The following is a 27,896-nucleotide window of genomic DNA, read 5'->3' as shown; positions in this document are numbered from 1 at the left end:
GGTGCAGCCGCGCCATGATTTTTTGTATTAAATATATTTTATTGCATTGTTATAATAATTAATTTGTTATAATAACAAGTAAAATTACCATATAACTCACTGTTCTAATAAATAAGGATAAATTTTACTTGCAAAAATTTATGTTATGGATATTTATTGTAGTTAGGTTTTTCTTGAATAATAATAACCTTTAAGAAGATATTTTTTTTAAATATTGATCACTATTAATAAACATGTTTGATTTTTAACACGATATAATTTTTACTTATAAAAACTTGTTATGTTATGTATTGTATACATATAAATCTTAAAAGAAAAATAATCTGATAAGTTTTACTTGTAAAAATTTATGTACATAATATATAACTTAAAAAGAGATATAATAATAATTTGAATTTGAGATTTCTAAAAATATTAAGCATTCAATAATCATATACAGGGTGTCTCAGAACCTTGGGACACGGGCTCCGTAGGGACATAGAGCTACGAGGGTGGTCCGATAAGTACTTAGCCTACAAAAGAAAAACGAAAATTTTGAAAAAGTGGCGATTTATTTCTCAACATAGTCTCCTTTTAACTCGATACACTTTACCCAGCGATGCCCCAACTTCTTTAACCCGTCTGAAAAATACGTTTTCTCGAGGTCTGCAAAGTAGGCCTCCGTGGCGGCGATGACCTCCTCATTCGACTCAAATTTCTGCCCGGCGAGTGACTTTTTCAAATTTGGAAACAAAAAGAAGTCGCACGGGGCCAAATCTGGAGAATACGGTGGATGGGGCAGCAGTTCGTAGCCCAATTCGACCAATTTGACCGTGGCGAGGGCGAAGGTGTGAGTCGGTGCGTTGTCATGGTGGAAGAGCACTTTTTTCTTCGCCAAATGGGGCCGTTTTTTCTGCAATTCGGCGTCGAATCGGCTCAATAATTCGGCATAGTACAGCCCTGTGACCGTTTTGCCCTTCTCCAGGTAGTCGATGTAGATCACACCTTGTGAGTCCCAGAAAACGGTGGCCATCACCTTCCCGGCCGATAGGACAGTCTTCGCCTTCTTCGGAGCACGTTCGCCGGGTGAAGTCCACTGTTTCGACTGTTCCTTGGTCTCTGGTGTGTACCAGTGGATCCATGTTTCGTCGACGGTCACGAAACGACGCAGAAACTCCTTCGGATTGCGTCAAACACTGCTCTGAAGTGGTCTCACGGTTGCGCTTGTTGTCCGGAGTGAGCAAACGCGGCACCCACCGCGCCGACAGCTTTCTCATGCCCAAAATTTCATGCAGGATATGACCCACGCGGTCTTTTGAGATGCCTACTGTCTCAGCTATCTCGCGCACCTTCAATCGGCGGTCTGCCAATACGAGATCGTGGATTTTTGTCATGTTATCCTCCGTGGTAGCCGTTTTCGGGGCACCTGGGCGTGGCTCATCAAAAACCGACGTGCGACCACGTTGAAACTCGTTAAACCAATTTTTGACGGTCGCCATCGAAGGAGAAGAGTCACCGTACACAGCATCCAAGCGCTCTTTGATTTCGCTGCGCGATTTCCCTTCCAAAAACAAGAATCGAATCACCGACCGATATTGCTCTTTTTCCATTTTTCTAAAATCCGCGGACACGCCCGCTTCCACACGCGGTCAAAACAAAACTACGAGTCCGATTCGGCTGAAATTTCGACAGTAGCCGACTACGAGAATGTACTACACGATAGTAAATTTCTCTTGCGATAGTGGCGCCATCGGGCGGTGAGGCTAAGTACTTATCGGACCGCCCTCGTAAGTGAGAGGAACAAAAAAGTCCTTTACCATAATGTGAAAATCGTAAGTTTTTTAGTAATAACCGGTTAAAGTTTGGCGTTTTCCACGCCCATCGCGGCCTATAGACGCTTCGCGGCAAGCTGTGCGTAGGGGCTGAGCGATAACGCGTCTCGCACTGACTGTTCGATGGCGTCTTGGCGCTTTGACGCCGCGCGACGGTCAGCGCGAGCCGCGTTATCGCTCAGCCCCCACGCACATAGCTTGCCGCGGAGCGTCTATAGGCCGCGCTGGGCGTAGAAAATGCCAAACTTTATGCTGTTATAATTAAAAAACTATTACGATTTTCACATTATGGTAAAGGACTTTTTTGTTCCTCTCACTTAGCTCTATGTCCCTACGGAGCCTGTATGCCAAAGTTCTGAGACACCCTGTACACAGGGTGTCCCATTTTAATGTCCCACCCTAAATAACTCTTCAGTATTGAAGTTTCAAGGAAAATGATCTGAATAAAAGTTGTAGGAATTTAAGTGAGCTACCTTATAATGACCTTGACTTTGACCTTGACTTCTATTTTCAAGGTCGTTTGAAGGTCAACTTGCGTTTTTTAAACGGGGACCCTTATTTTTTATTACACTGTTTTTCTACTAGTTAATTTGAACAACTTTTGTCTAAAATATTTTTTTATTTGTCTAATATTTTTTCAGATATTTGAGGAAATATCTTGATAACTTATTCAATAATTAACTTACGATATCTCGCTAACTATTTATCGGAAGAAAAAGTGTAGACTTTCTTACTTTATTTAATCTCAAGAATATATTGTTACAATAGCGCCCTGATTTTTATTAATTTGATGATTTTGAAATTTCCAAAAATCAATAAGTTAACAAAAGTCAAGGCGCTATTGTAACAATATATTCTGGAGACTAAATAAAGCAAGAAAGTCTAGTACCACTTTTTCTTTCGACAAATAGTTAGCGAGATATCGTAAGTTAAATATTGAAAAAGTTATCAAGTTTTCCTCAAATACCTCAAAAAATATTAGGCAAATAAAAAAATGTTTTAGACAAAAGTTATTCAAATTAATTGGTAGAAAAAGTCAGTGTAATAAAAAATTAGGATCCCCATTTAAAAAACGCAAGTTGATCTTCAAATGACCTTGAAAATAGAGGTCAAGGTCAAAGTTGAGATCATCAGAAGGTAGTTCACTTAAATCTCTATAACTTTTATTTAGATCATTTTCCTTGAAACTTCAATATTGAAGTGTTATTTGGGGCGGGACATTAAAATGGGACACCCCAATATTTCATACATAAGGTAAATACATACAAAAAATTAAATATTTCGCAATTAGCATTTGTATAAACAATAATACAACATGCATATGCTTAAAGTTGCTCATTTGTATTAAATCGTTAAATATGAAATGTCCGATTTCCTTAAGTACTAAGTTCGACAGTCGATATCTCTGACATTTCATCTTCTTGGTTTTTTTCCTTGTAAAGGTACATCATAATTCTTTCAAATGCATATTTTGGTTTGTGATTATCTTTCGAAATGTATTTGGTACAGCAATCTTTGTGTAACCATGAATAAGTTAAAAATTCGTATTATTTTCAAATATGAGTTCCGTCATGGAACCAATGCAGCGTAGACAACTTGAAATATCAACAAAGTGTGAAGATGTGGCTAATGAACACACAATATATCGATGGTTTGAGAAGTTTCGTTCTGGCGATTTTAATCTTGAAAATAAGCCACGTGGGCGACCCGAGACCAAGGTGGATAATGATGAGCTGAAAGCTGTAGTGGAAGTGAATACATCTCAAACTACGCGTGAATTAGCAGCAAGGTTTAACGTTACTATTCCAACGATATTGGATCACTTGAAACAAATCAGCAAGGTAAAGAAGTTAGATAGATGGGTTCCGCATGAATTAAACGAGCGTCAGAAGAGAAATCGTCTCGAAGCTTCCCTTTCTTTACTATCACGACATAAAGGCGAACCATTTTTACATTTTTATATTATATTATTACATATGATGAAAAATGGATTCTTTTCGACAATCGCAAACGTTCGGTACAATGGTTGGATATAGCCGAAATACAGTCCGAAACCGAATATTCACAAAAGAAAACTAATGGTGTAATAGTTTGGTGGTCTAGCGCTGGTATTGTCCACTACAGCTTCATGAAACCTGGTCAATCGATTATAGCGGATGTATACTGTAACCAACTGAACGAAATGATGAGGATGCTTGCGATTAAGTAGCCAAGATTGGTCAACAGAGACAAGCCAATCCTCTTACAAAACAACGCTCGACCACATGTCGCACAAACAACGCTCAAACTACAGCAGCTGGATTTGGAAATTCTCTGTCACCTACCATATTCACCAGACCTTGCGCCACTTCTTCCAGGTACTGGACCACTTCTTGCAAGGAAAAATATTCAACTCTCAACAAGCTGTGGAAAACGCCTTCCGCGATTTCATCGTCATTCGTTCTTCAGGCTTCTTCGCTGCTGGCATGAATAAGCTATCGTTAAGATGATAGAACTGTGTCGATACTTTAGGCGCATACTTTGATTAATTTTACTATTTCTGGTTTGAGATATAACAAACCAAACTTTTGATTCGAAATCGGACATTTCATACTTAATGACCTAATATATTTAATTGCTCAAAGGTACATCGTATTTCCGTAAAGTAAAAGTTACAATTTTTGAGTGTTTTTCGATAGTGTTTTTCGAAATTTCCAATTATAAGAGTTAATTGAAACTTTCCTCTTCTTCGGCAGATGGAGAAATTTTTCATTCAAAAAAGAAAAGAAAGAAAAATTAGAAGAAAAGAAAATTACTTTTCACCAAGATAATATCTCCTTAAAGACGGTTATATATTCAATTGCTTCTAATTCACTGTCAATCGATGTGGCAAAGAAACATTAAAGAAGCAGAGTGCATCTAAAAAAGTTTCGCTTTGAGAGCGGAAAAGGCAACACGCACACGAGAAACATGCGCGCGTACGTACTTATCGTGATCGAAACCGAATCGAAGCAAATAATTGTTGGCAATTGCGCGACAAAAACGAATGCTATATGATACGTTTTTCACTTTCATCGATTTCTGGTCTTGCGAGCGACGATTCCATAGACGGCGATTTCTATCTCGATGAAGCCATGCGACAAAGCCGCCTCGAAGTCTCGAACGGATGCAGTGGCGCGTGCCACTTCCACTTCTGTCGCATTTACCGTTGCATCGCACCATCACCACCGTGCCGCCACATTCGCAACTACTGTCAACTTTCACTTTTCCTAGAGACCGACTGTTAACTCGTCGATGAGTCGCCGCGAGCTTCTCGCACGAGTTCACGCGATTTGCGCTAACGTGATTCCTTGAGGAAGTCTTTTACGCATAGGTTACACTCAAACACATACGCAGGGCTTATGAAGAATGGTATTCAATAGACGAAGTTAGCACTTCATCGTCGTTTCATTCATATCGTTGGTCGCGGCTAGTTTTTATCCTGCAACAGAAATTGTACATGTTCGGTAAAGTGTGGTTTGACATATCCTATCTTTTTTATTTATTTAACAGTCAACATATGTTTATTTATTTTGCGTCAACAACAACAATAAATTGCTATAGAAAAATACCAACGAATAATTGCGACAATTCGGATTTATACAAAAAATTTTATAATTATGTTAATATTATTGACAATTGATTTATTTTCAATTTCGATGCTGAGTTATAATGCCAATTTTCAATTTTGGTCGTTTGATATTAATTACAGCTGGAGAAAACGATGAAATGTTCTGAATCAATGGATGATCATGGAATGATTGGACTTTTTGACCGTTTAAATATCTTCTGAAGACAGTTTTTCTAATCTCCAAAGTATTTATCTTGGATTAAATTTCATTCAAAATTCAAGAACCAGAGGTAAGTAGAGCTAATAAAACGTGCTGACTATCAAGTCACTTAATCTGCGAGAGTTCGCTTAGAGGTATTTCATCCGCAAAATATCTCGACCAACGACTAAGTGAGCGAACTGTATCCATTCGTCACGCCTTGCTTGAACACTTTCGCTTTCGTGCTCTGTGGCTCATCATGGTTCTTAATTAGACACTGTATAATCATTGTTTTACAGTTATTCACCGATGCTTTATCTCTTGCGAGCGAAGAGCTCCAATCTAATATGACGATCGACGATTAACTCGCTATATAAATATTAAGCTTTTGTTTATTAATAGTAGAATAATTGATATTAAACTTCAATAATGACGTGTTGGAGAAATATCCTTCTTACGCAAAATAGTATCCTATTTTGCGTAAGAAGGAAAGAAAGAGAAAGTGGAGATGGATCTTTGAAAAACAGTAATATTGAACATTATTTTTTCAAGGATTTCATTTTTTGATAAAATATTACGATAGTTTTCATGAGAATGTATTTACTGAAAGACTTTATCTTTAAGTTTTATGTATCATTAATAGCCTATATTACAATTGGTCACGGTGCACGTACGTAGTGAATAATAAAAAGCGAAAATATATGTTCTAAATGCAAATCATAATATTATTGTTATTTACAAGACGAATTGATTATTGCAAATATTCAATTTCTCTTCGGCAAACTTTTATCGATAATTTTGTCATAACGATTTCTTATTTTGATATTTTTCCTTTTCTTTTTCTAAATTCGAACACACTATCTTACGAAAATCATTATAATCAATACTGTACATACATACTGGATTTCAAGATTGAGCTCTTTTTTTGAACGTTTTCTTTATTGCAATTTTGAATATAACAAATGTCCAATAGGAAAACTAAATCTTCTAAATTTTTAAAAATAAGTTTTCTCGGAGTGAGATTTAGGTTGTTTCTCTCGCCAAAGAAGTGAACTTAAATGTTTATGAAACAAATTTACAATGGACCACCTGGTATTAAATCAAGTATTTTTTTATATCATGAAAGCTTCAAATATCAAGTTTTCTTATTGGACCATCGACTGTAAACTATATCGTAAACAAATATTCAAGCTGTTTCTAAACTCAATGTATATATTATTATAGTTATATATTGTTATAGTTACATGATAAATTAAAGCGACATGCTCGTGTTTTTTATATATTAATAAATTCAATTATCTTTCCAAATGTCTCAAGAGAGACATTAGTATGAAATGAGAGTAGACACGCGTCATGGATAAACAAATGCAAAATCCTCGTTTTACGATTCATTAATTACAATTATATACACATTTGCGATGATATCATATGGCATGGCGTTCAATTAGTCGGACAAGCGACCTGATTTATCGCTTTCTCTGTTTCATTGATTATTGAGCCGAGAAAGTTGTAGCGACAAGTCGTCGATGCTACTTAAACGTCGTATTATTCGTTATTTTAGTATCTTTAACGCACGCAACGAAATGGAACGAAAAACGATAATAACATGGAACAACCGAAGCATTTTATTGGTACGTGTGATTGTTACCATTTATTGAAAATTATTGCTATTTATCGTCGATGCTTATATCCATCATTTAAGTTAAAAAGCGATTCTATCTATCAATTCCGCACCGTCCGGTTCTGTTGAAATTATGAAAAATTATAGCATTACAACTTATATCAAGTTTTTCTATGGAAATATTAATGTGATTGTTTCATTTTCGACTACGAGCATACATTACCTGCATTTGTATATATGTCACTTATTGCTTTAATATTCCTTATAATGATCGAAAATGATCTTTACATTGTATACAACTAACTACATTGATAATTATCTAATATATTAAGATTACAAGATATAGATAAATGTAAATAACAAGAATTAAATAGTAAGGAAATTAGCTAATTACATTTGAAAATTATCAAGAATATAAAGTTAAATTATGTTAAAAGTTCTTAGATTGATCGATTCTTTTACTGCTTAAATTCTAATTCTGATTTGAAAAAAATTATGATTAGATTCTTCGTATGTTCTTATATTTATTCTACATAATTGACAAAGAAGAATTGGCAGAAACTTTTACCGCGAGATTGTATTTCTAATATCGCGTGTATCATTTTAGTTATCTAGTATATTATTACATAAAACAAAACTTAAAGAAACTCGTCAAAAGTTCTTTCTGAGAGATTTGTATTTCTAACATGTATATTGATACTTGATCTTGAAAATTAAGACCTGAAATTTTATATTATATTCTCTTAACTTCTCTATTCATTATTCTTTTGGTTTCATTGTAGGTTTTGTACCTTTTTGTGACATCGATTATCTTCACTGCGGCATACGATCCGGATGACAAATCTTTGAAGGATATTCTTTTACCCGAGGGTCAATTCGAAGCATTTTACTTGAAAGGTACGCAAGATGAAGAGCAAAACGCTGTGAGACCACCTCATCTTCATGGATCTTTTCATCAGTATCGAAATCCTGCACTGGTTAGCGTGCCGAATAGTGCTGCTTACGGATTTCGCTTCGACGGAAAACGCCGTTTTAACTTTAATTGAATTGTCATGAACAATTACACTTTAAAATTAAAAAGAAACATTTATATTAAAAAAATTGATGTTTTCACAGCGAGAATTTTGGCTATCGTTGAAATCCGATAAAAACTTATATTATATATACTTAAAATTATATATTATATAAAATTATATAAATATTTGACGATAATGATTAGTGGTTAGCAATTAACGATTGCTTTGTACAGTCAAGCGTACGCAACCTGAAAATGTTAATATTTAAGAAAATGTACAGACTTTTGTAATGTTATTAGAGGAATATTTAGAATTTTTTTAGTGGGAAAAGAAAATTGCAAATACATTTTGGTATGGAGGTAATAAGATATACGTTTCAAATTAACCATGTTAATATTGTTGTTGAGCTGTAAATGTACAAAAAATGTACAATAGCAATAAACAACCCTAACAAGATATATTTAAAACAGTTTTTAAAGTGATATGTTTAATAGACGATTTATTTCCACTCAAACATTTACAAACGCGATTATACTACAAAATTTATATTTTATTATCGAAAAAATAATTCTGTACTGTTTTTTAATTATAATAAAAAACATGTAATTTATTAATTTCTCTAAAAGCCGATAATGATATTGATAATGACATATTTATTCACAAAAATATTTGGAATATGATAAATTGAAAAGTGATCTTTTCCAACATTTTCGTTGAAGGAAAACAAATGTAAATGAACAAAAGAGATAGAGATGTAATTAATTACGAAGGCTGGTGGTCTTAAGACAGATGTATTAATGTTATAGATATTTTAATAAAGTATTTTTATAAAAATTTATTTAAACGCATCAAGAGAAAGAGAGAGAGAGAGAGAGAGAGAGTGTGTGCGTGTGTGTGTGAGAGAGAGAGAGAGAAAGAGATTTGATTGCAATAATATATTTGATTTTGAAGAAATCTGATTTGCTAATAGATATAATTAGCTATCTTTGAAAGCTTTGATTTCTTCTTTATACTAATCTAAGCATTTTTCAAACATCTCTGTAACCTGTACCACGCCTTTTCCGTTACTATCGTTCTTGTAGTAAACATAATTATCCCGGTTACGGTATTATATCTTTCTTATCAGAATTATTTTTTTCTTCTCTTTCTTCTCCTCGTTTTTCTTCTTTAACTTCTTCCTTTTCTAATTAATTGATTTATATTTATAAGAAATATACATTCAAACATTATAAATTAGATAGCAGGATAAAGTTGGTTTTTTGAATGCATATTTTACATTGAATGTAGTTGTCTGAATTTCAAAACGAAACAATATTATATATTACTTTGTATAAGAGAAATCTTAAAATTAAACACACTGCATTTAACATTAAATGCCTAAAAATCGATATCAAGAATAAGAACTGATTAATTTTGTGCTATGACTTTCTATGTTTAGATAATGTATTAGAAACCAACGCTGCGCACCGAAGAACTTAGAAACACGCAATTAAAACGTTGTACGAATGATGTTACTTTCATTAAGTCACTGGCCTTTATTACGACTACTCTCGCGTTAAATTGAAAGATCGGATTTTTAGTAGCGGAAATATATTTTTATAATATAGTTAAATATTCTTAAACGTAAACTTCAAAGTTACTACCTACAACAATGTGAAAATATTCGTATGTATTATACTGATTAGTTGAAAAATATAGTTTACATTATATATGTGTTTTCACCTCTGCAGGTATTAAGAATAAACGAAATTTTATCACCTTAAGAAAATACTTCTTGCTAACTGTACCAAACTAACTAAAACTATATATTTCGCAGTATTTGTTAGTAGCTTATTAAAGATGTTGAAATTTTTAAATTGTTAGAATTTATAATTTCAATTTATTTGCCAATAATTTATGTTTTAAATAAGTCACACACAACCATTAAAAATTTATAAATATTATTCAAAATAATTTATAATTTACTATAAAATATTTTTTATCATATTCATATAACTTTTTTTACATAGCTAAAGGTTGTTGCCCCTTGCAAAATCGATTATATAGAAATAAAGTGATGATACATAGAATATTTTACAATTATTTATTGCTTTGATAAATGTTATCAAATGTGTGTGACGGTTTTGATTGTAATTTATATTTACATACAATATCTAGTCTTGTGTTATAATAATGAGGATATGTAGACAACAATTTGCATAAACAATAATATATAGACAATTCATTCCCAATATGTGCTCGTCCAGTGCTTCTAATAGCTTTTATACACGTGGGGGATTATACACGCCTACCGATGCGTTATCAAGCCCACTTCGGTACAAACACCGTTCTAACAGCTATGGGGGAAGCTTTAAAAGAGGTAGCTAATTACTGTCGCACGACAGTCGTCTTTGCAGTAGTGATCTAACAGAATTTCGTGCCAGCGACGATATGAAGATCACGTGTTTTATTACGGTGAGTGGGCAATTACGACAATTATTTTCGCAGTGAAGAAAGTGAATAACAAAATACACAAACTATGTGGTTAGTTGCATCAATTTAGTAAGAATATTATAGAATCAATATAGATATTATAGATTATTGATTAATTCAGTTTATTAGTACAGTCTGGTAACCTTAATAATAAATAATTTTTCGCATTTCTAATATAATGTGTAATAATCCGGAACATACTTGCTAGTAAATAGTAACTACTGCTATGAATTATTCGATGATTTTTTAAATGAAAAGTGATCATATGATAATAATATTAGGTTCACCAACTAAAATTTTCGAACATGAGATAGTGGTCATATAGATGATTTTATTTGTAAACTTTCAAGTAGCTCACCAAAGTAAATTTCTTATAAAATGTTGTATAATAAAAGTTACGATATATTGCGATTTATAATACTATATATATTTACAATACTATATGCAAATGTTGCATATATATATATATACATATATATATATATGTCAAAGATATATTTTACATATATTTTTATACACAATATGTATTTGCATATAGATTTGCACATATCTATCATCGATAGTATCCACCAACGAAATCAGACCTTTGAATGGGTAAGTAAATTTTCGTAATTCTATCTTTTATAATCTATACTTTAACCAAAATTATTCTCACGTTTGAATTTATTTTCTGTATCTCAAAAGTAGCTTTACAAAACTAAATCTCGATAATACAAGTTTTCGTAGTTCAGTAAAAGTTTATTATTTTATTCTACATTCAACCGGAACTCTTTCTTAACATTCGAATAACATATCCACTTATCATTGACTTTTTTCAGGATAATGAAATCTAGATTGCATGAGGATTTGGCATTTAAAGATTTCATCGTAAAAAAGGAAATAAATACTATTCCCGAAGTTTATCCAGATATTAATTTCACATTACAAAAGCCTCAAGCAAAAGTACAGATCGAGACTTTACAAAAGCCGAAAAAAACCCGCGAGCTCAAACTATGGCCTGAACAGCATCATCACTACGACAGTGGTCACTCCAGACGTTTGCTAAAACGTTCAAAAACTCGTTCAATTGGTGATACATCGTACGAACTGGGCGACAATCAGTTAAACGAATTAACCAAGTCTATTCCACAAGTACACGACGAGAGCTCTATTTACATCGAGCCCATACTTCGAGTCACCACGAAAAAAAATATCTTCGATTCCATCATGGACATCCTGCATCAGCTGCTGAATATGCCAAAGAATGAGTTAGGCTCGGTGGTGGGTCCCATCCAGATACCAGGATCAAAACGTAAGATTTATCTCCGCTTAATGGAATCGGTCAAATCAAATCATGTGATGGTACGTTTCATCACGCAAGTACCGATTTCTATGATCGACGTGGAGCCTAAACATATTATTCCGATTCTACCCGTAATCGATCCTGTCGCCACGCTCTTGAACAACCAACACACTGTTCTGACCGATGCGATGTTTGCTTCCAGTCGTCATTTACCTCGAAATACTAACCACACTTCCGGTAAAATTCTAAGTCCGCAATTGAATAAACCGTCTGTTTTGAACTTATTGAAGCATCCTTCAAAGGATCTTCGAGATACCGGTTTGAGTGATACAGAAGTTTTCTTGCCCAGCAAAGGGGAGGAGAATAAGACTCCACTCGTAGAGTTAAACTTAAAGAATCACGAAAATTCGTTCCTCAGCGAGTCAAATTCGTATTATCAGGCGGGTGAGGACGCGAGAAATCAGATGAAGTTATTAAATGATACAACAACAGCGATCGAGAACGACGATTCGAAGGATACACCAGGTACTTGGTACGAATTAAGTACACATCGCTTGCCTCTTCGACAAATCGCCCCACTATATCCTCTTACATCCGTCGAACATACAGAGCATACATCAAGCTCATCTTCCTCCCCCTCTTATGCGGACGCATACAAAATGCCGAGTGACGTTCTCACAGGTTCTAGTTTATATACCAGCCCGCACACTCAACTCAATAACGTCAATTCGGCCTCAGAGTCCTATATAAACTCCTACGATCAACATTATGATACTTCGAGTTCATACTCGATGTCTTATAGCAAGCCAGATGATGTACACACTAGTTTGAATAACTACTCGACATATCAAAAGCAGAATGAATTTAATGGTGGTCCGAGTTCTTATACGACTTCTTATCAGAACCAAAACGAATTCAATAACGTCCCGAATTCCTATTTGACTTCTTATAGAAAACAGAATGATCTTTACGGTGCATTCAGCTCATATTTGGCTTCTTATGATAAACCCAACAACGTTCAACTTTCTTCGAACTCTTCTATCTCTTTTTCTCACGAAAAGCAGAATAGCGATCAAATCTCTCCGAATTCTAACGACGCTCTTCACGTCATAGATCCACCTCCTTACTTTCCTGGCTATCAGAAATCATTGGGGAACTACGTTAATCAATCATCAACTGAACACTCTGCGATCCATCAACCGCGCTATATCTTACAAAACTTAAACGAAAATAGTTTGAGAACGAATCAGCGTGGTGATCAAGGTGAGCTAAAGCGAGATAAAAATGAATCGAGTTTCCAACAAAATAGAGATTCCTTGGAAACCAATGATCGCGACAGGAAGCAGCCGATTAGATATAAGCGCAAAAACACAGCTTGGAACGCCAATTTGGTAAAGATAGCAGATAATCATCATGAAACCAAACAGCCATTTGAGAATGCGAGAGAAACTTCGCATGATATCACGTGGAGCTCGTTTAAGGAAGGAGATGCAGTTGATCGTCAAGATATCGGTAAACGCCGTGATATACTAATCCCCATTACTAAAGCTTCGAAATGTCTCGTTTTCAATAAGAAGAACGAATGTGAGCAAGTGAAACCCACACTAACAATTCATTGGAAAACACTGATAAAGACTATTAAGAAATAAGTACAATTTTGCGTGGAGACCGAGTCGATTGTTATAATCGTTCCGAAAGTGGAGACATGCGATATAGAATCAAAATATGAGATTATTAAACGTCACTACGGAAATCTGACTACGCATTGAACGACAGGTAGTTTGACGATGAGATCATTGTTATTGCTATGGTCATAATGACTAGTACTCCTACAGTGAATAGCACGACGAAAATAGTATAACCATGGATAAGGACAACCAATAGTCGTCCCACGGTGAATAGCACGCAGAAATTCGTCGTGGACGCAAAAATAGACTATATGGCGAACAACATGTTTACAAAACTGACAATGAAACTGACGATGAAATCAATAAGCACCACAATAGAAACATCGTTTGCGGTTGAAAGTACCATGACAAACGATGCACTTGCATTAAGAAATCTTAAGCCAAAATTTTAACCCTACATTTGATTTGTAAATTCCTATAGAATTCAAAGAGATTCTCTCTCTCTCTCTCTCCCTCTCTCTCTCTCTCTCTCTCTCTCTCTCTCTCTCTCTCACACACACGCGCGAGTGCGCGCACGCACACACACAATGTAACATCTTGCAGTATGTCTTTATATATCATTTTTTTCTTCCTTAAGGCTATGAATAGTCATTTATTGCCATCTTCTTCATGTTGACTTTCAAAGAAGAATCTGTTGAGAGTTTTTATAAAGATATCAAATTCTGTACTGCTTTAGAAAATAAATATTCGAAAATAATTTATAATATTCTATCTATCTCTGATTTTTCTGTGTTTACTGTATAAATTTTTATTCTTAATTTTAACAACTATTGTATCAATTATATAAATTTTCTTTAATATAAATAGAGCATATGCAGATAGAGTACATATATTAAATATAATATAAAACTGATTAATATCATTTTAAACACTCTTTTTTGCATTATAGAAATTATATAATTAAAATGTAATATTTATTAAAATTAAAATTAAATACTGTGTTAAATGCATGCAAAAGTAATAGATTATTGTAAACATTATTTTCGAAAAATTTGTTCTTAAAGCGGTATTATTTAAACATTTAATATCTAATATATATAGAAATATAATTTAATAATAAACTGTTTTAAATTTATTTATTATATACTCGTATATATAGAGAATTTTACTTTCTATATAAATTAAGAAATATTGATATAGCATATGCATATAAAAATATATATATTTTTATAAAATATTTTCTTTCAGTAGATATAATGACTAAATTTTATATATAAAAGATGCGTGTGTGCGTACGTGTATGTGTCACTAAATTTGTTATAAGGATATATGTTATAATATATACAATATTTGTATAAAATATAATGAAAGTTGAGAATATAAAAAGAATCATAAATAAAAATAATAACAATAACAAATAACGAAATTATATGTTATAGTTATAATTATAATTATATTTTATATTACAATTTCTAAAAACCGACTTCAAAAACGTCTCAATTGTTTTGACCAGATTTTGTCGTTACAACATATTCATATTGATTTTGTCATTACAACATATTCATATGAAAATTTCACGGCTGAATAAACACAGAAGTTCGATGTTTCGTTTGGGAACTAAAATAATAATATCAATACAGAAACATATTACAATTGGGAAAATCAATTCACTTTTAAAGAAGGTGTGAAAACATGAACTCAAATGTGTTGAAACATTGAGGCCACTCTTTTGCGATGCCGACTAGATATCTTGCTGCTGCCGATTAAATGTCACGGTTTACTTTGCAAGCATTGTTTGCGGCTGTCAAATAATCACATTGATGTTGACAGTTCGGTCTGTGTAAAAGAAATATAAAAAAAATTCAAGGAGACAGAAGAAAGATAAAAATAGAGAAAGTAGATAAAGGAAGAAGAGAAAGATAAAGAAAAAAACTTATGTATACTATATGTATCATATTTATTTATAAATAATTTATTAATTAATAATAATTATTGTTTTTCATTTAATTTATTAATTTATTAATCGACAAAATTCAATACATTATTGTAGCATTATTGTGTCAATTCATTTAATAAAACTCGCTGCTAGGTTGCATGTTAGTTCTCAAGCAGTTAATATCGAGATTACGTATTCTGAATGAATTAATAGTTTGTCTGATTACATCTTTTAAAGTATTGGGTTGACAAATAAGTTCGTTCGGTTTTCTAGAGTAGAATAAAACACAATTTTTTGATACACAAGATAAATTTTAATCAATTATATATTGATCTTTATCGATTACCATCTTTATCGATTACCTCTAGCCATCTTTCCACCAACTTCATTATGCCGCGCTCGTAAAACGTCTGGGACGTATCGGCGAAAAACCAATCCGGGTGGTTTTTAACGGCCTCTTCATCCTTGAAGGTTTTCCCGTTCATAAAGTTCTGCAGCGACCGGAATAAATGATAATCGAAAGGGGCAAGATCCAGTAAATACGGAGGATGAGGCAAAACATCCCAGCCAAGCTGAAGCAATTTGTTCCGAGTGGTCAATGACGTATAAGGTCTGGCGTTGTCGTGATGGAAGACGACAGCCTTGCGATTTACCAATTCTGGACATTTTGTGCGGATTGCTTGGTTCAATTTCGTCAATTGCGAACAGTATATAGTTGAATCAATCGTTTTGCCTGACAGTAACAGTTTGTAATAGATGACACCGTTGAAATCCCACCATACAGAAAATATTATTTTCTTCGGATGCAATCCCGCCTTGGAGGTTGTTTGCGGTCGCTCGCTGCTGTGCCCTTAAGATCTTCTACGCGTTACATTATCGTAGACGTAGACGTAGACGTTACATTTTTCGTCACCCGTCACCATTCATTTCAAAAATGGGTCATTTTCTTGGGGTTTCCGTAGCGAATCGCAGATGGATATGCATGTGGTCAAGTTAGCCTCGATTAATAGATACGGTACCTAAACATTAAGCCGAGAAACGTATCCCAGCTGGCGCAAATGCTTTTCTACGCTTGTGTGATATATTCAATGTCGTAGCAATCTCTCGTACCGATTGGGATAGATTTATTTCGATTATAGCCTTAAGGGGATCCTGGAGTCGTCAACGAACTTGCAAAACGTCGATAACGTAGAGGCGATCGTCAAAAAGTAGGGAACGTTATTATCTGTTATTATCTGTACGTTAGTGAATTTTGGTACACATATGTGTATATATATTTACATAGTATTTATATAGTAAAGACAATTGCCGGATAATCGCTGATGCGATTACGCTATCCTTTCATCACATTTTTCCATATATATCTTTTCTCACAGACTTCGGACAAATGTGTGTGCATTGTCATTTCGACTTTTCTACACACAGATCTTATATGAATGTGAATGCGACGTTGCCTTCTCTCCGAAATGTGCATTTTGCTGCTGCTTCTCGGATTCTTTGATTCGCTGATATATATACAGTGTAACATAATAAAAAATAATTTGAGCAATGAATATTATTACAAGAAAATGATTCTTCAGAAATAGTATGCTTGTTTTCACGTAAATCGGCTTCTCACTTTATCGTGTCAGCGACTTCTTTTTATCAAGTTTACGTTATATTAGCAGTACGGAAACATTTTCGTACAATGAATATTCCTGTCAAAATAAAGCGGAGTATTACAAATCATCCGAAAAAAGCGATGGGAAACTATTGCGAATAGGACACCAAGTTCCTCTTGCAACGTTTACGTCGCATTGGAAGTACGGAATTGAAAATGCTTTCGTACAGTGAATATTTCTGTCAAAATAAAACGGAGTAATTCAAGACATCCGAGAAAAACGATGGGAAACTATTACGATTAGGACACCAACTTCCTTCTGCAACGTTTACGTTGCACTAGCAGTACGGAATTGAAAACGCTTTTGTACGGCAAATATTCCTGCCAAAATAAAGTGGAGTAATAAAAAACATGTAAGAAATATGAGAAACTATTGCGAATAGAACACCGACACTTTCTTGCAAAGTTTATGTCGGATTGGCTGCACGGAATGAAAAAGACTTTCGTACAGTGCATATTCTTGCCAAAATAAAATGAAATAATGCAAATCATCTGAGAAAAACGATGAGTAACTATTGCGATTAGGACGAGTCCTTCTTGCAAAGTTTACGTCGCCCTGGCTGTACCAAATTGAAAACCTTTTCGCTTCGCATAATAAATATTCGTACGAAAATAAAAAAGAGTAATAAGAAACATCTTGGAAAAATGATAAAAAATTCGATGCGCCGAATTGAGAATTCTTTTATAAAGGTAAAATACATGTGTGGGAATATGAAACGGAGCATTGCTCAATATGAAATTAATATTCTATATCGGCCTAGAAAAATTTTATGTGTAATTGAAAATTTATGTCGCACTGACTGGGCTGAATTTCAAATACTTTTGCATGGCAATGTTTCGCTTCATCTTTGCACATATTTTGACTATGCGAAAGGGCTTTGATAAAGTTTGAGAGAGAGAGAGAGAGAGAGAGAAAGTGTGTGAGAAAAAGAGAGTATAAGAGAGAAAGAAAGAGAGAGAGAGAGAGAGAGAGAGAGAGAGAGAGAGAGAGAATGAGAGAGGGAGAGTATGGGAGAGAGATTGTGTGAGAGAGTATGAGAGAGAGGGAGAGGGAGGGGAGGGTGGGGGAGAAAGGGGCGGGAGGGGGAGGGAGAGGGAGAGAGAGGGCGAGTATGAGAAAGAGATTGTGTGAGAAAGTGTGAGAGAGAGAGAGAGAGAGAGAGAGAGAGAGAGAGAGAGAGAGAGAGAGAGAGGAAGAGTGCGAGAGAGAGAGAGAGAATGTAAGAGAGAGGAGGGTATGAGAAAGAGGAGAGTGTGAGGGAGAGAGTAAGAGAGAGAGAGAGAGAGTGTGTGTGTGTGAGAGAGTGTGAGGGAGAGAGAGTGTGAGAGAGGGAGTTTAAGAGGCAGTGTATGAGAGAGAGAGAGAGAGAGAGAGAGAGAGAGAGAGAGAGAGAGTGGGGGGGGGAGAGAGAGGAGGAAGAGAGAGAGAGAGAGAGAGAGAGAGAGAGAGAGTGTGAGGGGGAGAAAGAGAGTAGGGAAGAGAGAGAGAGAGAGAGAGAGAGAGAGAGAGAGAGAGAGAGAGTGTGTGTGTGTGTGTGTGTGAGTGAGAGAATGTAAGAGAGAGGACAGTGTGAGAAAGAGCACAGTGTGAGGGAGGGAGTGAGGGAGAGGGAGTTTGAAGGAGAGTGTGAGAATGAGAGAGAGAGGAAGGGAGGGAGAGAGAGGGAGAAAAAAACAGTGTAATAAAAAATAAGGGTTCTCCTTTAAAAAACGCATGTTAACTTCCAAATGACCTTGAAGGTCATGGCCAATGTCAAATTCAAGGTCACTATCAAGTCCGTTACTCGATTTTCTATAACTTTTGTGTTTAAAGCTTTTCATGAAACTTGATCCTGCAAAGTTATCCGGCGGGTCCGGCATTTTCAAGACACTCTATATATACATATGTATATCAAAATTCACTAACGTCGATAACAGATGATAACGGCCCTACTTTTTGACAATCGGCTCTACGTTATCATTTCTTTTTCACTCACTCACTCATCCCCCCTCCCCTCACACTTCTCCCCCCTCTCCCTCCTCCCCCCATCTCTCTCTCTCTCTCTCTCTGTCCCTCTCTATCTCTTTTATTTACGCGCGCGCCATTTTAGCTGATTCATATAAAGTTTGGAATAAATATTATAAATCATAAAAATAATCCCTGTAGTGTAATATAAATTTAATATCCGACTCCAACATACGATGTATTAGGCGCATATAGTGTGAAATTTAGAGAGGGGGGAGAGGGAGAGAGTGTGAGAGAGAGTGAAAATAAAGTGAAACGATATGTAAGCAGCCGAATCATATAAAATCTAACGTACTATTTTTTTTTAAACTGTTATTAAACTTATTTTAAATTTATAAATCCTCATAAAAATTTCACAGCTCAGCTTTATATGCTAGACAGTACACGGATGTCCATTGGACGTCCGTTATATGTCCATTTTTATACAAAAGACGTCCATAGGACGTACGTTTGTTACAACTTCGGACATAGGACATCCGATGGACGTACATCGGACGTCCTACAGGTCCGATGTCCAATAAGGACATCCTTGTTACATACAATTTATGTCTACGGACGTAAATTGGACATACGGACATAAATTGGACATGAAACGTACATCCATTGGAAGTCCGGTACTGTCTGGGATAATATACAGGGTGTCCGGAATGTGATCATTAATATTTTGTGTACTGGTTGAACTCGTTAAAACAATTAAAAAAGTCCTGTGCCATTTTACAATTTTTTCAATATTTATTCCGTAATTAATTAAAATGTGTAAACGAATGAGCGCACGAGAAAGCGACAGGACAAGCTCTGTGTATAAGAAGATGGCTTACCTCGCGCGACGAAAGGCAACCGTAAGCGACAAGAGGCATGCGCGCGCGACGAGGAGCGAGCGAGCGCGAACGACGAGCGAGCGAGCGCGAACGACGAGCGAGCGAGCGCAAGCGACAAGAGGCGGCCGCCCAGCACTCTCTACGCGCTCATTGGCTCACATGTTTCAATTAATAACTCGATAACTATTGCCAATTTGACATTATGGTACATGACTTTTCTTCTCGGCTACACCCAATCTGTCTCCAACTTTCGTCTGCATGATAAGCTTTCAAACACCTTGTATATATATATTGGGTCTGGGAAAAAGTCCGTGGCGTTCTTTTAGTAAAATTCAACTGGTATTCTTATAGTGTGAAAATGAATTTATTTAAACCAAATATGCTTCATTATTATCGACAATGTTTCGCCATTTTTCAGGTAGAGCCATGATGCTATCGGTGAAGAACTTCTGTGGTTTCTGGTTGAAAAATTGAATTAAGTGGTTTTCACAGGCTTCTTTTGAAACCAGCTTAGTTCCATTGAAAGAGTTCTGAAGAAATCGGAACAAGTGATAGTCAGAGGGTGATATGTCTGGACTATACGGTGGATGCATCAAAACTTCCCAACTAAGCTCTCGCAATTTTTGACGGGTCATAAAAGAAGTGTGTGGTCGGGCGTTGTCATGATGGAAGACAACACCTTTCCTATTATTCAATTCGGGCCGTTTTCTTTCAATTACCTGGCGTAATCTCTCTAGTTGTCCATAGTAGAGTTGAGAATCAATCGTCTGACCAACTGGAAGTAGCTCATGGTGGACGATTCCTTTTCAGTCCCATCACACACACAACATCACCTTTTTTGGCGTCAATCCTGGCTTCGCGAACGCTTGTGACGGCTCACCATCCCTTGTCCACGATCTTTGACGCTTCCGATTGTCATACGTGATCAATTTTTCATCACCGGTTATGACACGTTTCAGAAATGGCTCGATTTCATTGCGTTTCAACAGCGCATCGCAGATGTTAATTCGGTCTATCATGTTTTTCGCGCTCAACTCATGAGGAATCCATACGAGCTTCTTTTTGTAGCCAGCTTTGCATAAATGGTTCAAAACAGTTTTGTGGTCAATGCCTAGCTCTATACCAATATCAACACTGCTGATATGCTCATCTTGCTGGACTTTCATCAGCTTCTGCAGTGATTGGACGACCAGAACATGACTCAACTTTCATATCAAAATTACCAGAATGAAAGCGAGCGAACCATTTCCGCGTAGCAGATTTTGATAAAGTGCTTTCACCGTAATACCACAGCATAAATTTTTTCACAAGCATGCGCAGCGTTCTTCCCTTTATCGTAATAATATTGCAAAATATAGCGCAATTTTTCATTACTTTTCTCCATTTACAAACGCAAACAACTTTCCAACCACTGCACCAATTTCGATGTTTATACACTCAAAGTAACGCTCGAAGTGTCACCTTTCCAACGAGCGTTTAATGGTGTCGCTACGATCTGTGTTTCCTGAGTTATTTGCAATTGACACAATCTATCGGGAAAAATGCCACGAACTTTTTCCCAGACACAATATATCAGGTGTAGTAAAAAGAAATCCATTATTTTTCCAATAGATGGCTATAGTTATTTGTATCTCGCGTTGTATAAGTCCGATCGGGTTCCACTAGATCGCGTTAGAAAGATGAGATTCGTACTAAAAAAACTTTTCTGACAGTTTTGTGATTAGTTGACTCAGTTTTGTTTGAGCGCGCGTCAAAGATGGACACTAGCAAAGAGAAAATACGCTATATTTTACAGTTTTTCTTCGATAAAAGCGAAAACGCAAGCCAGGCGGCTGGAAATGTGAATAGTGTTTATGGTCCTGATACTGTAACAGCCAATTACGCGCAATTTTGGTTTCGTCGATTCCGTTCCGGTAATTTCGACGTCAAAGATGCACCACGCACCGGAAGGCCAATTGTCGAAAATATCGATAAAATCATGGACATTGTCGAGTCCGACCGTCATGTAAGCACTGTTTCGATTGCCCAAGAGCTAAAGATTGCACAAAAAACCGTTTGGAACCATTTGAATAAGGCTGGATACAAAAAGAAGCTCGATGTATGGGTGCCACACGAGTTAACGAAAAAAAACCTCATGGACCGAATTTCCATCTGCGAATCGCTGCTGAATCGCAACAAAATCGACCCATTTCTGAAGCGGTTGGTCACTGGTGATGAAAAGTGGATCACTTACGACAACGTCAAGCGAAAACGGTCGTGGTCGAATCGCGGTGGGCCGGCGGAAACGGTGGCCAAGCCAGGATTGACGGCCAAGAAGGTTTTTCTGTGTGTTTGGTGGGATTGGCAGGGAATTATCTACTATGAGCTGCTCCCCTACGGCAAAACTCTTAACTCGGAATTGTACGGTCAACAATTGGACCGTCTGAAGGAAGCAATCGCCCAGAAGCGGCCAGCTTTGGCCAATAGAAGAGGAATTGTGTTCCATCAGGACAACGCCAGGCCACACACATCGATAGTGACTCGCCAGAAGCTTCGGGAGCTTGGTTGGGAGATTCTTATGCATCCACCTTATAGTCCGAACCTGGCACCAAGTGATTACCATCTGTTCCTGTCCATGGCGAATAATTTTGCTGGTAAAAAATTCGCTTCAAGAGAGGCTTGTGAAAATCGACTGTATCAATTTTTTGCCAATAGGGACGAGGGCTTCTATGAGAGAGGCATAATAAAATTACCTTCAAAATGGCAACAAGTTATCGAACAAAACGGCGCATATTTGACCTAAATCGGATCATTCTAACTATGGCAATTAAAGCCTTCAATTTCATGCAAAAATAATGGATTTCTTTTTACTACACCTGATATATACACTCAAACGCAAAAAACCCGGTACACTAAAAATTTGAGAAAAAGTTGCAAAATTTCAAATGATCATAACTTGGTAAATAATGAAGCTACAAATATGCGCAGAAATGCAAAATGAAGCTTGAAACGTCCTCTTTAAGAGTATCTGAATGGCAATTATGCTCGGCCATTTTTTTCAAAACGGCGGATGATAAAGTGAGAGGATGCAAAATTGATAATCAAAGGTCCGTGTTTGCGATGGTGCATGGTGTGCAACAGGTATCGCAGCGTAATGGGACCAAATGCATATGAAAGTATAGAGTGTTATCTTTAAAATGCTACTTTACCGAGCTCGATGTGATCATTTTTCACTGAGTTGTTCCAAATTTTGCTAAAAATGCGGTTTTCTTGTTAAATTTGCATAATTCAGTGAATAAGTATCGCATCAAGCTCTATAACGAAGTATTTTAAAGAAAACATTCTATATTTTTAGGTACTTTTCGTCCCATTGAGCTGCGACACTTACTTTGCTCCATGCGCCGTCGCATGCTCGAACCTTTTTTTAGCAACTTTTCATGTTCTCCTTTTTATCACCCGCCATTTCGAAAAAATATCGTTGCGCACAATTTCGATAGATCTTTCGAAAAGTACGGTTTCAAAGCTTTCAAACCGTTTTTGAAATTTGCTGCTAGGATATTTAGGTGTCGAGATATTCAATTTCGAATTTGCAACAAATGTCGATTCAGCGAAGCTTAAGGGGCTAAAAGGCTCTGCGGTTCGTTTGGCTCTTTCATAATTTCAATAGCTGTGTTCATGTTTCTCTATATAATAATTTACATAACCTGCACAATATATTCAATGATTTGCATTTATTATTTGGAAGCCAGAGAAATGAAAGTAAAATTCAATTTAGGTTCTTCATTTTGCGTAGTCGATATTACGTAATAGAGATGAATTGCGTTTTAAGATACCGCTGTCATTAGCTCAAATTATGGTTGTAAGCCTTCCCAATATAAACTGCATGGAGTTTTACTGGTAGGAAAAGTCCCATTGTATGTAGTGTGTGTGTGTGTGTGTGTGTGTGTGTGTGTGTTTGTATACCACAAGGATAAGGACCCCGTGGTTCGTCAGCTCCACAGTATTTCAAGATTTCACACCCTCCTTGTGGTGTGTGTGTGTGTGTGTGTGTGTGTGTGTGTGTGTGTGTGCGCGTGTGTGTGTGTGTGTGTATGGTGTTACAGCAGAGATAAGGACCCCGCAGTTCGTCACTCCTGCAGTAATTAGTGACTCCAAACCCTCTCTGCTGTGTGTGTACTAATAGTGGATATGACTGCCTCGTGCGCGTATTACCTCATTCATACGGTCAGGCATACTCCTTATTAGTCTTTTAATTTCATCCTGCGTAATTGTATTCCATTCGTTTTCGAGAATTATTCGCAGTTCTCGCAGTGACTGAGGAGCAGGTACGTGATTTCGTACTTTCCTGCCGAGGTCCCATAAGTGTTCGATTGGATTTAAATCTGGACTATTTGCTGGCCAATCGAGTCGATTTATGCCAACTTCATCGAAGAAATCAAGCACTCTTCTCGCAGTGTGTGGTCGAGCATTGTCTTGCATAAACAAGAAGTTCTCTCCGATGAAGGGTGCGTACGGAACAACATACGGAATGAGTATGTCTTCCACGTATACATCTGCGTTCATATTCTTGTCAAAAAAGTGCAGATCTGTATGAGCATTAGCTGAAATTCCTGCCCAAATCATTACAGAGCCTCCATTGTAGCTATGCCTCTCACTTACCGTACAGTCTGCAAATCGTTCTCCACCACGACGATAAGCTCGTTCTCGTCCATCTGGAGAATAGACACAAAAACGAGATTCATCGCTAAAGAGTACTTTGCTCCAGTCTGCGTAAGTCCAGTCTCTATGCTCAACTGCAAAATTGAGTCGAGCTACGCGATGGTGACATTTAAGCAAAGGTACAGCTGCTGGCCTGCGCGAAAGCAGATTTTGTTCCTTTAATCTTCTCCGAACGGTGTTAACGGATACATTAATGTTGCGGACATCCCATAAATTGTTTCTAATTTGAACAGATGTTCGATGTCTGTCTCTTAACGAATTTTATAACAATAAATCAATCATCATTGTGATTGGTACATCGAGGACGTCCCGAACCAGGCTTTCTATGGAAAGAATTGGTTTGTAAGTACCTGGCGTAAGCATGTTGCACAATTGACACTGACAAATCAAGTGCCTGAGCAATATACCTTCGACTTCTGCCATCTTCAATTAAAGCAATAACTTGAGCAGCCTTTTCAGGATTTATCGTCGCCATAATCGACGCAATAATTTCGATGCGAAACAATCAACTATGGTTTAAATTGGTGAAGTTGCACGAAGCAACGCGCCTCGAAAGGAAAAAATCACGGAAAAAGAAAAGTCGCACGAGGTAGCGCGTTTATCGGAGTGAACACGTTCGGAAAAGGAAAATTGTTTGTCTTTGTTTATTGTCTTGGCACATACGTTTAAGAAAAATCCAGTCAAGCCAGGCATTAAAGCCCGGCGCACCGACAGAATCTCAGTCAAGCCAGTACGTAAGCCCGGCGTACTGACAAACTCGCGAAGTCCAGCGTACAAGAGATAGTGCCACTATCGGCGGTGCACCGTACGAAGGCCAAAAACTGTACGAAGGCAATCTCTGATCGTCTCCGCGGGCACTCTTATATGCCCTGGGCAGCTCGAACTCGCGTGCGAGCCGAGGGGCTCACGCGCGCGACAACCCATATTGCCGCGTCGCGGCGGCTCCGTGGACTAGGAGCGCCAGGGAATTTCGACGTTCAGGTGGCGTCCAGCGACTCGGCATCCCGCGCGCCGGGTCACCGCGAACTCAGGCGCGATCCTGAACAGCATATTCAAGCTGTGTAACATAATGGCCAATCGTACGGAGAAGGTAGAGAGCTAGGGACAGCTTCCCGAACTAAAGTGTATACCACAGTGATCATGCGTAACTAAAGGGTAAAGAATGATAACTTTTGATAAAAATTAAATTTCCAATTCGCAAAATTGTGTAAATTATTGTATAGAGGATAATGAACACGGTTATTGAAATTATGAAAGAGCCAAACGAACCGCAAAGCCTCTTAGCCCCTTAAGCCTCGCTGAATCGACATTTGTTGCAAATTCGAAATTGAATATCTCGACACCTAAATATCCTAGCAGCAAATTTCAAAAACGGTTTGAAAGCTTTGAAACCGTACTTTTCGAAAGATCTATCGAAATTGTGCGCAACGATATTTTTTCGGAATGGCGGGTGATAAAAAGGAGAACATGAAAAGTTGCTAAAAAAAGGTTCGAGCATGCGACGGCGCATGGAGCAAAGTAAGTGTCGCAGCTCAATGGGACGAAAAGTACCTAAAAATATAGAATGTTTTCTTTAAAATACTTCGTTATAGAGCTTGATGCGATACTTATTCACTGAATTATGCAAATTTAACAAGAAAACCGCATTTTTAGCAAAATTTGGAACAACTCAGTGAAAAATGATCACATCGAGCTCGGTAAAGTAGCATTTTAAAGATAACACTCTATACTTTCATGTGCATTTGGTCCCATTACGCTGCGATACCTGATGCACACCATGCACCATCGCAAACACGGACCTTTGATTATCAATTTTGCATTCTCTCACTTTATCATCCGCCATTTTGAAAAAAATGGCCGAGCATAATTGCCATTCAGATATTCTTAAAGAGGACGTTTCAAGCTTCATTTTGCATTTCTGCGCATATTTGTATCTTCATTATTTACCAAGTTATGATCATTTGAAATTTTGTAATTTTTTCTCAAATTTGTAGTGTACCGCGTTTTTTGCGTTTGAGTGTATATATAGGGTGTTATAAAAGTCCGGGAAGAGCAGAATAACTCGAAAAATATGAGGCCTAGAAAAAATGCGAAGTATTGAGTTTTTATGATTTTTTCTGGCTATCTGACGGTGACCTTGGATTTGACCTTAACAATGACCTTGAAGGTCATTTCAAGGTTAGGTCAATTTTTTAAAATAGGACCCCATACTTTTAACCCCAGAAATGAAAATAGCGGAAAATTCTACGTTCGGATATGACCTTGAACACTGCCAAATTTCACCTCTGAAGGTCACATAAAGGTCTAAGCTGGTTTTAGGCTGAAAACGCGAATATCTTAGAAAATGCACCTGCTAGGGAGCAATGTTACGCATAAGAATAAGAATGTTGAGGTCAACGAGGGACATTTAGCTGTGATCTTGCCCTTATTCTCAAGGTCATGAGTTAAGATTATTATTAAAGTCAAACCGGACTTTTTTAGGACTGAAAATCCATACTTTTGACCTAAAAGTGTCAAGATTGTGAAATTTTACGTTCGGATATGACGTTTTCAACCTTGACCTTATTCTTAAGGATATGTGTCAGTCATATCAAGGTCAATTAATTTGTTTAGGCTGGAAACACATACTTTTACCCCCTCCCTCCCATAATGTGAAGAGTGAGATTTTACGTTACGTACGAGGTCACACTCCGATTGTTAGTAATTCCTCAATATCAGGCGCCATTTCGGATCGGTCATCTTGAATTTGTAAAATCCAACGTCGGATTCGATTTCAGAAACGACTTCAAAAACTCCTTAAACAAGATCCAATTTTTATTATTCTTAAATATCGGCCGTCTTGAATTTGCAAAATCCGACGTCGGATTCGGTTTTAGCGAGCTCAAAAATCCCAGGATCGCCATCCGAAAAATCTATTCGCCATCGATAAAGTGTATGCTTCAAGGTTATTGTTTGTCTCGATTCTATCAGTGTCAAACAGATAATAGATTGTTTTTGAGTTTTCATCGATTTAACAAGTTTTTATGTCATTCTAGTCCGTTTTGAATTATTATCATATTATTATTAACGATCAATGGTACATTACTTATTATTTTTATTTAAAGGTAAAGAAACCGAATCTTTCATACCAAATTTTTGCAAATTTTTTGTTTTGAATTCCA

General features: G+C 36.6%; 2 protein-coding genes and 1 pseudogene across 4 annotated transcripts; all 3 read left to right on the top strand.

Annotated features, from left to right (window-relative positions):
* Positions 1–3,370: 3,370 nt before the first annotated feature.
* LOC112589932 (histone-lysine N-methyltransferase SETMAR-like) lies at positions 3,371–4,407 on the top strand (annotated as a pseudogene).
* A 692-nt stretch (positions 4,408–5,099) lies between these two features.
* Positions 5,100–8,358, top strand: LOC105191637 (uncharacterized). Of its 2 annotated transcripts, none has more exons than XM_011155169.2 (4): positions 5,100–5,296; positions 5,542–5,690; positions 7,161–7,230; positions 8,003–8,358. In XM_011155169.2, the coding sequence occupies exons 3-4, from the start codon at positions 7,183–7,185 to the stop codon at positions 8,264–8,266; spliced, it is 312 nt and encodes a 103-aa protein (XP_011153471.1). In that variant the 5' UTR covers positions 5,100–5,296; positions 5,542–5,690; positions 7,161–7,182; the 3' UTR covers positions 8,267–8,358. The 2 variants fall into 2 exon arrangements, with proteins under 2 accessions (XP_011153471.1, XP_025160781.1); XM_025304996.1 differs by having other exon boundaries at positions 5,105–5,201.
* A 2,246-nt stretch (positions 8,359–10,604) lies between these two features.
* LOC112589923 (uncharacterized) lies at positions 10,605–14,164 on the top strand. 2 transcript variants are annotated; one of them, XM_025304995.1, is made up of 4 exons: positions 10,605–10,690; positions 11,247–11,302; positions 11,527–11,999; positions 13,104–14,164. In XM_025304995.1, exons 1-4 carry the CDS (start codon positions 10,667–10,669, stop codon positions 13,637–13,639), a joined length of 1,089 nt encoding a protein of 362 aa, XP_025160780.1. In that variant the 5' UTR covers positions 10,605–10,666; the 3' UTR covers positions 13,640–14,164. The 2 variants fall into 2 exon arrangements, with proteins under 2 accessions (XP_025160780.1, XP_025160779.1); XM_025304994.1 differs by having other exon boundaries at positions 10,606–10,690; positions 11,527–14,161.
* The last annotated feature ends 13,732 nt before the right edge of the window (positions 14,165–27,896 follow it).

The sequence above is a fragment of the Harpegnathos saltator genome, unplaced genomic scaffold, assembly GCF_003227715.2.
Source record: "Harpegnathos saltator strain DR-91 unplaced genomic scaffold, Hsal_v8.6 scaffold66, whole genome shotgun sequence".
NCBI classification, from domain to species: Eukaryota; Metazoa; Arthropoda; class Insecta; order Hymenoptera; family Formicidae; genus Harpegnathos; species Harpegnathos saltator.
The sequence above is the reverse complement of the archived record's forward strand: the minus strand, read 5'-3'. Positions and strand labels throughout refer to the sequence as shown.

Bases quoted from the DNA above. Each gene is read 5' to 3' on its own strand.
- LOC105191637 (XM_011155169.2), top strand. From the start codon at position 7,183: ATGGAACGAAAAACGATAATAACATGGAACAACCGAAGCATTTTATTG. The intron at 7,231-8,002 runs GTACGTGTGATT...GTTTCATTGTAG, and splicing joins ACAACCGAAGCATTTTATTG to GTTTTGTACCTTTTTGTGAC.
- LOC112589923 (XM_025304994.1), top strand. From the start codon at position 10,667: ATGAAGATCACGTGTTTTATTACG. The intron at 10,691-11,246 runs GTGAGTGGGCAA...ATTTGCATATAG, and splicing joins AGATCACGTGTTTTATTACG to ATTTGCACATATCTATCATC. The intron at 11,303-11,526 runs GTAAGTAAATTT...GACTTTTTTCAG, and splicing joins GAAATCAGACCTTTGAATGG to GATAATGAAATCTAGATTGC.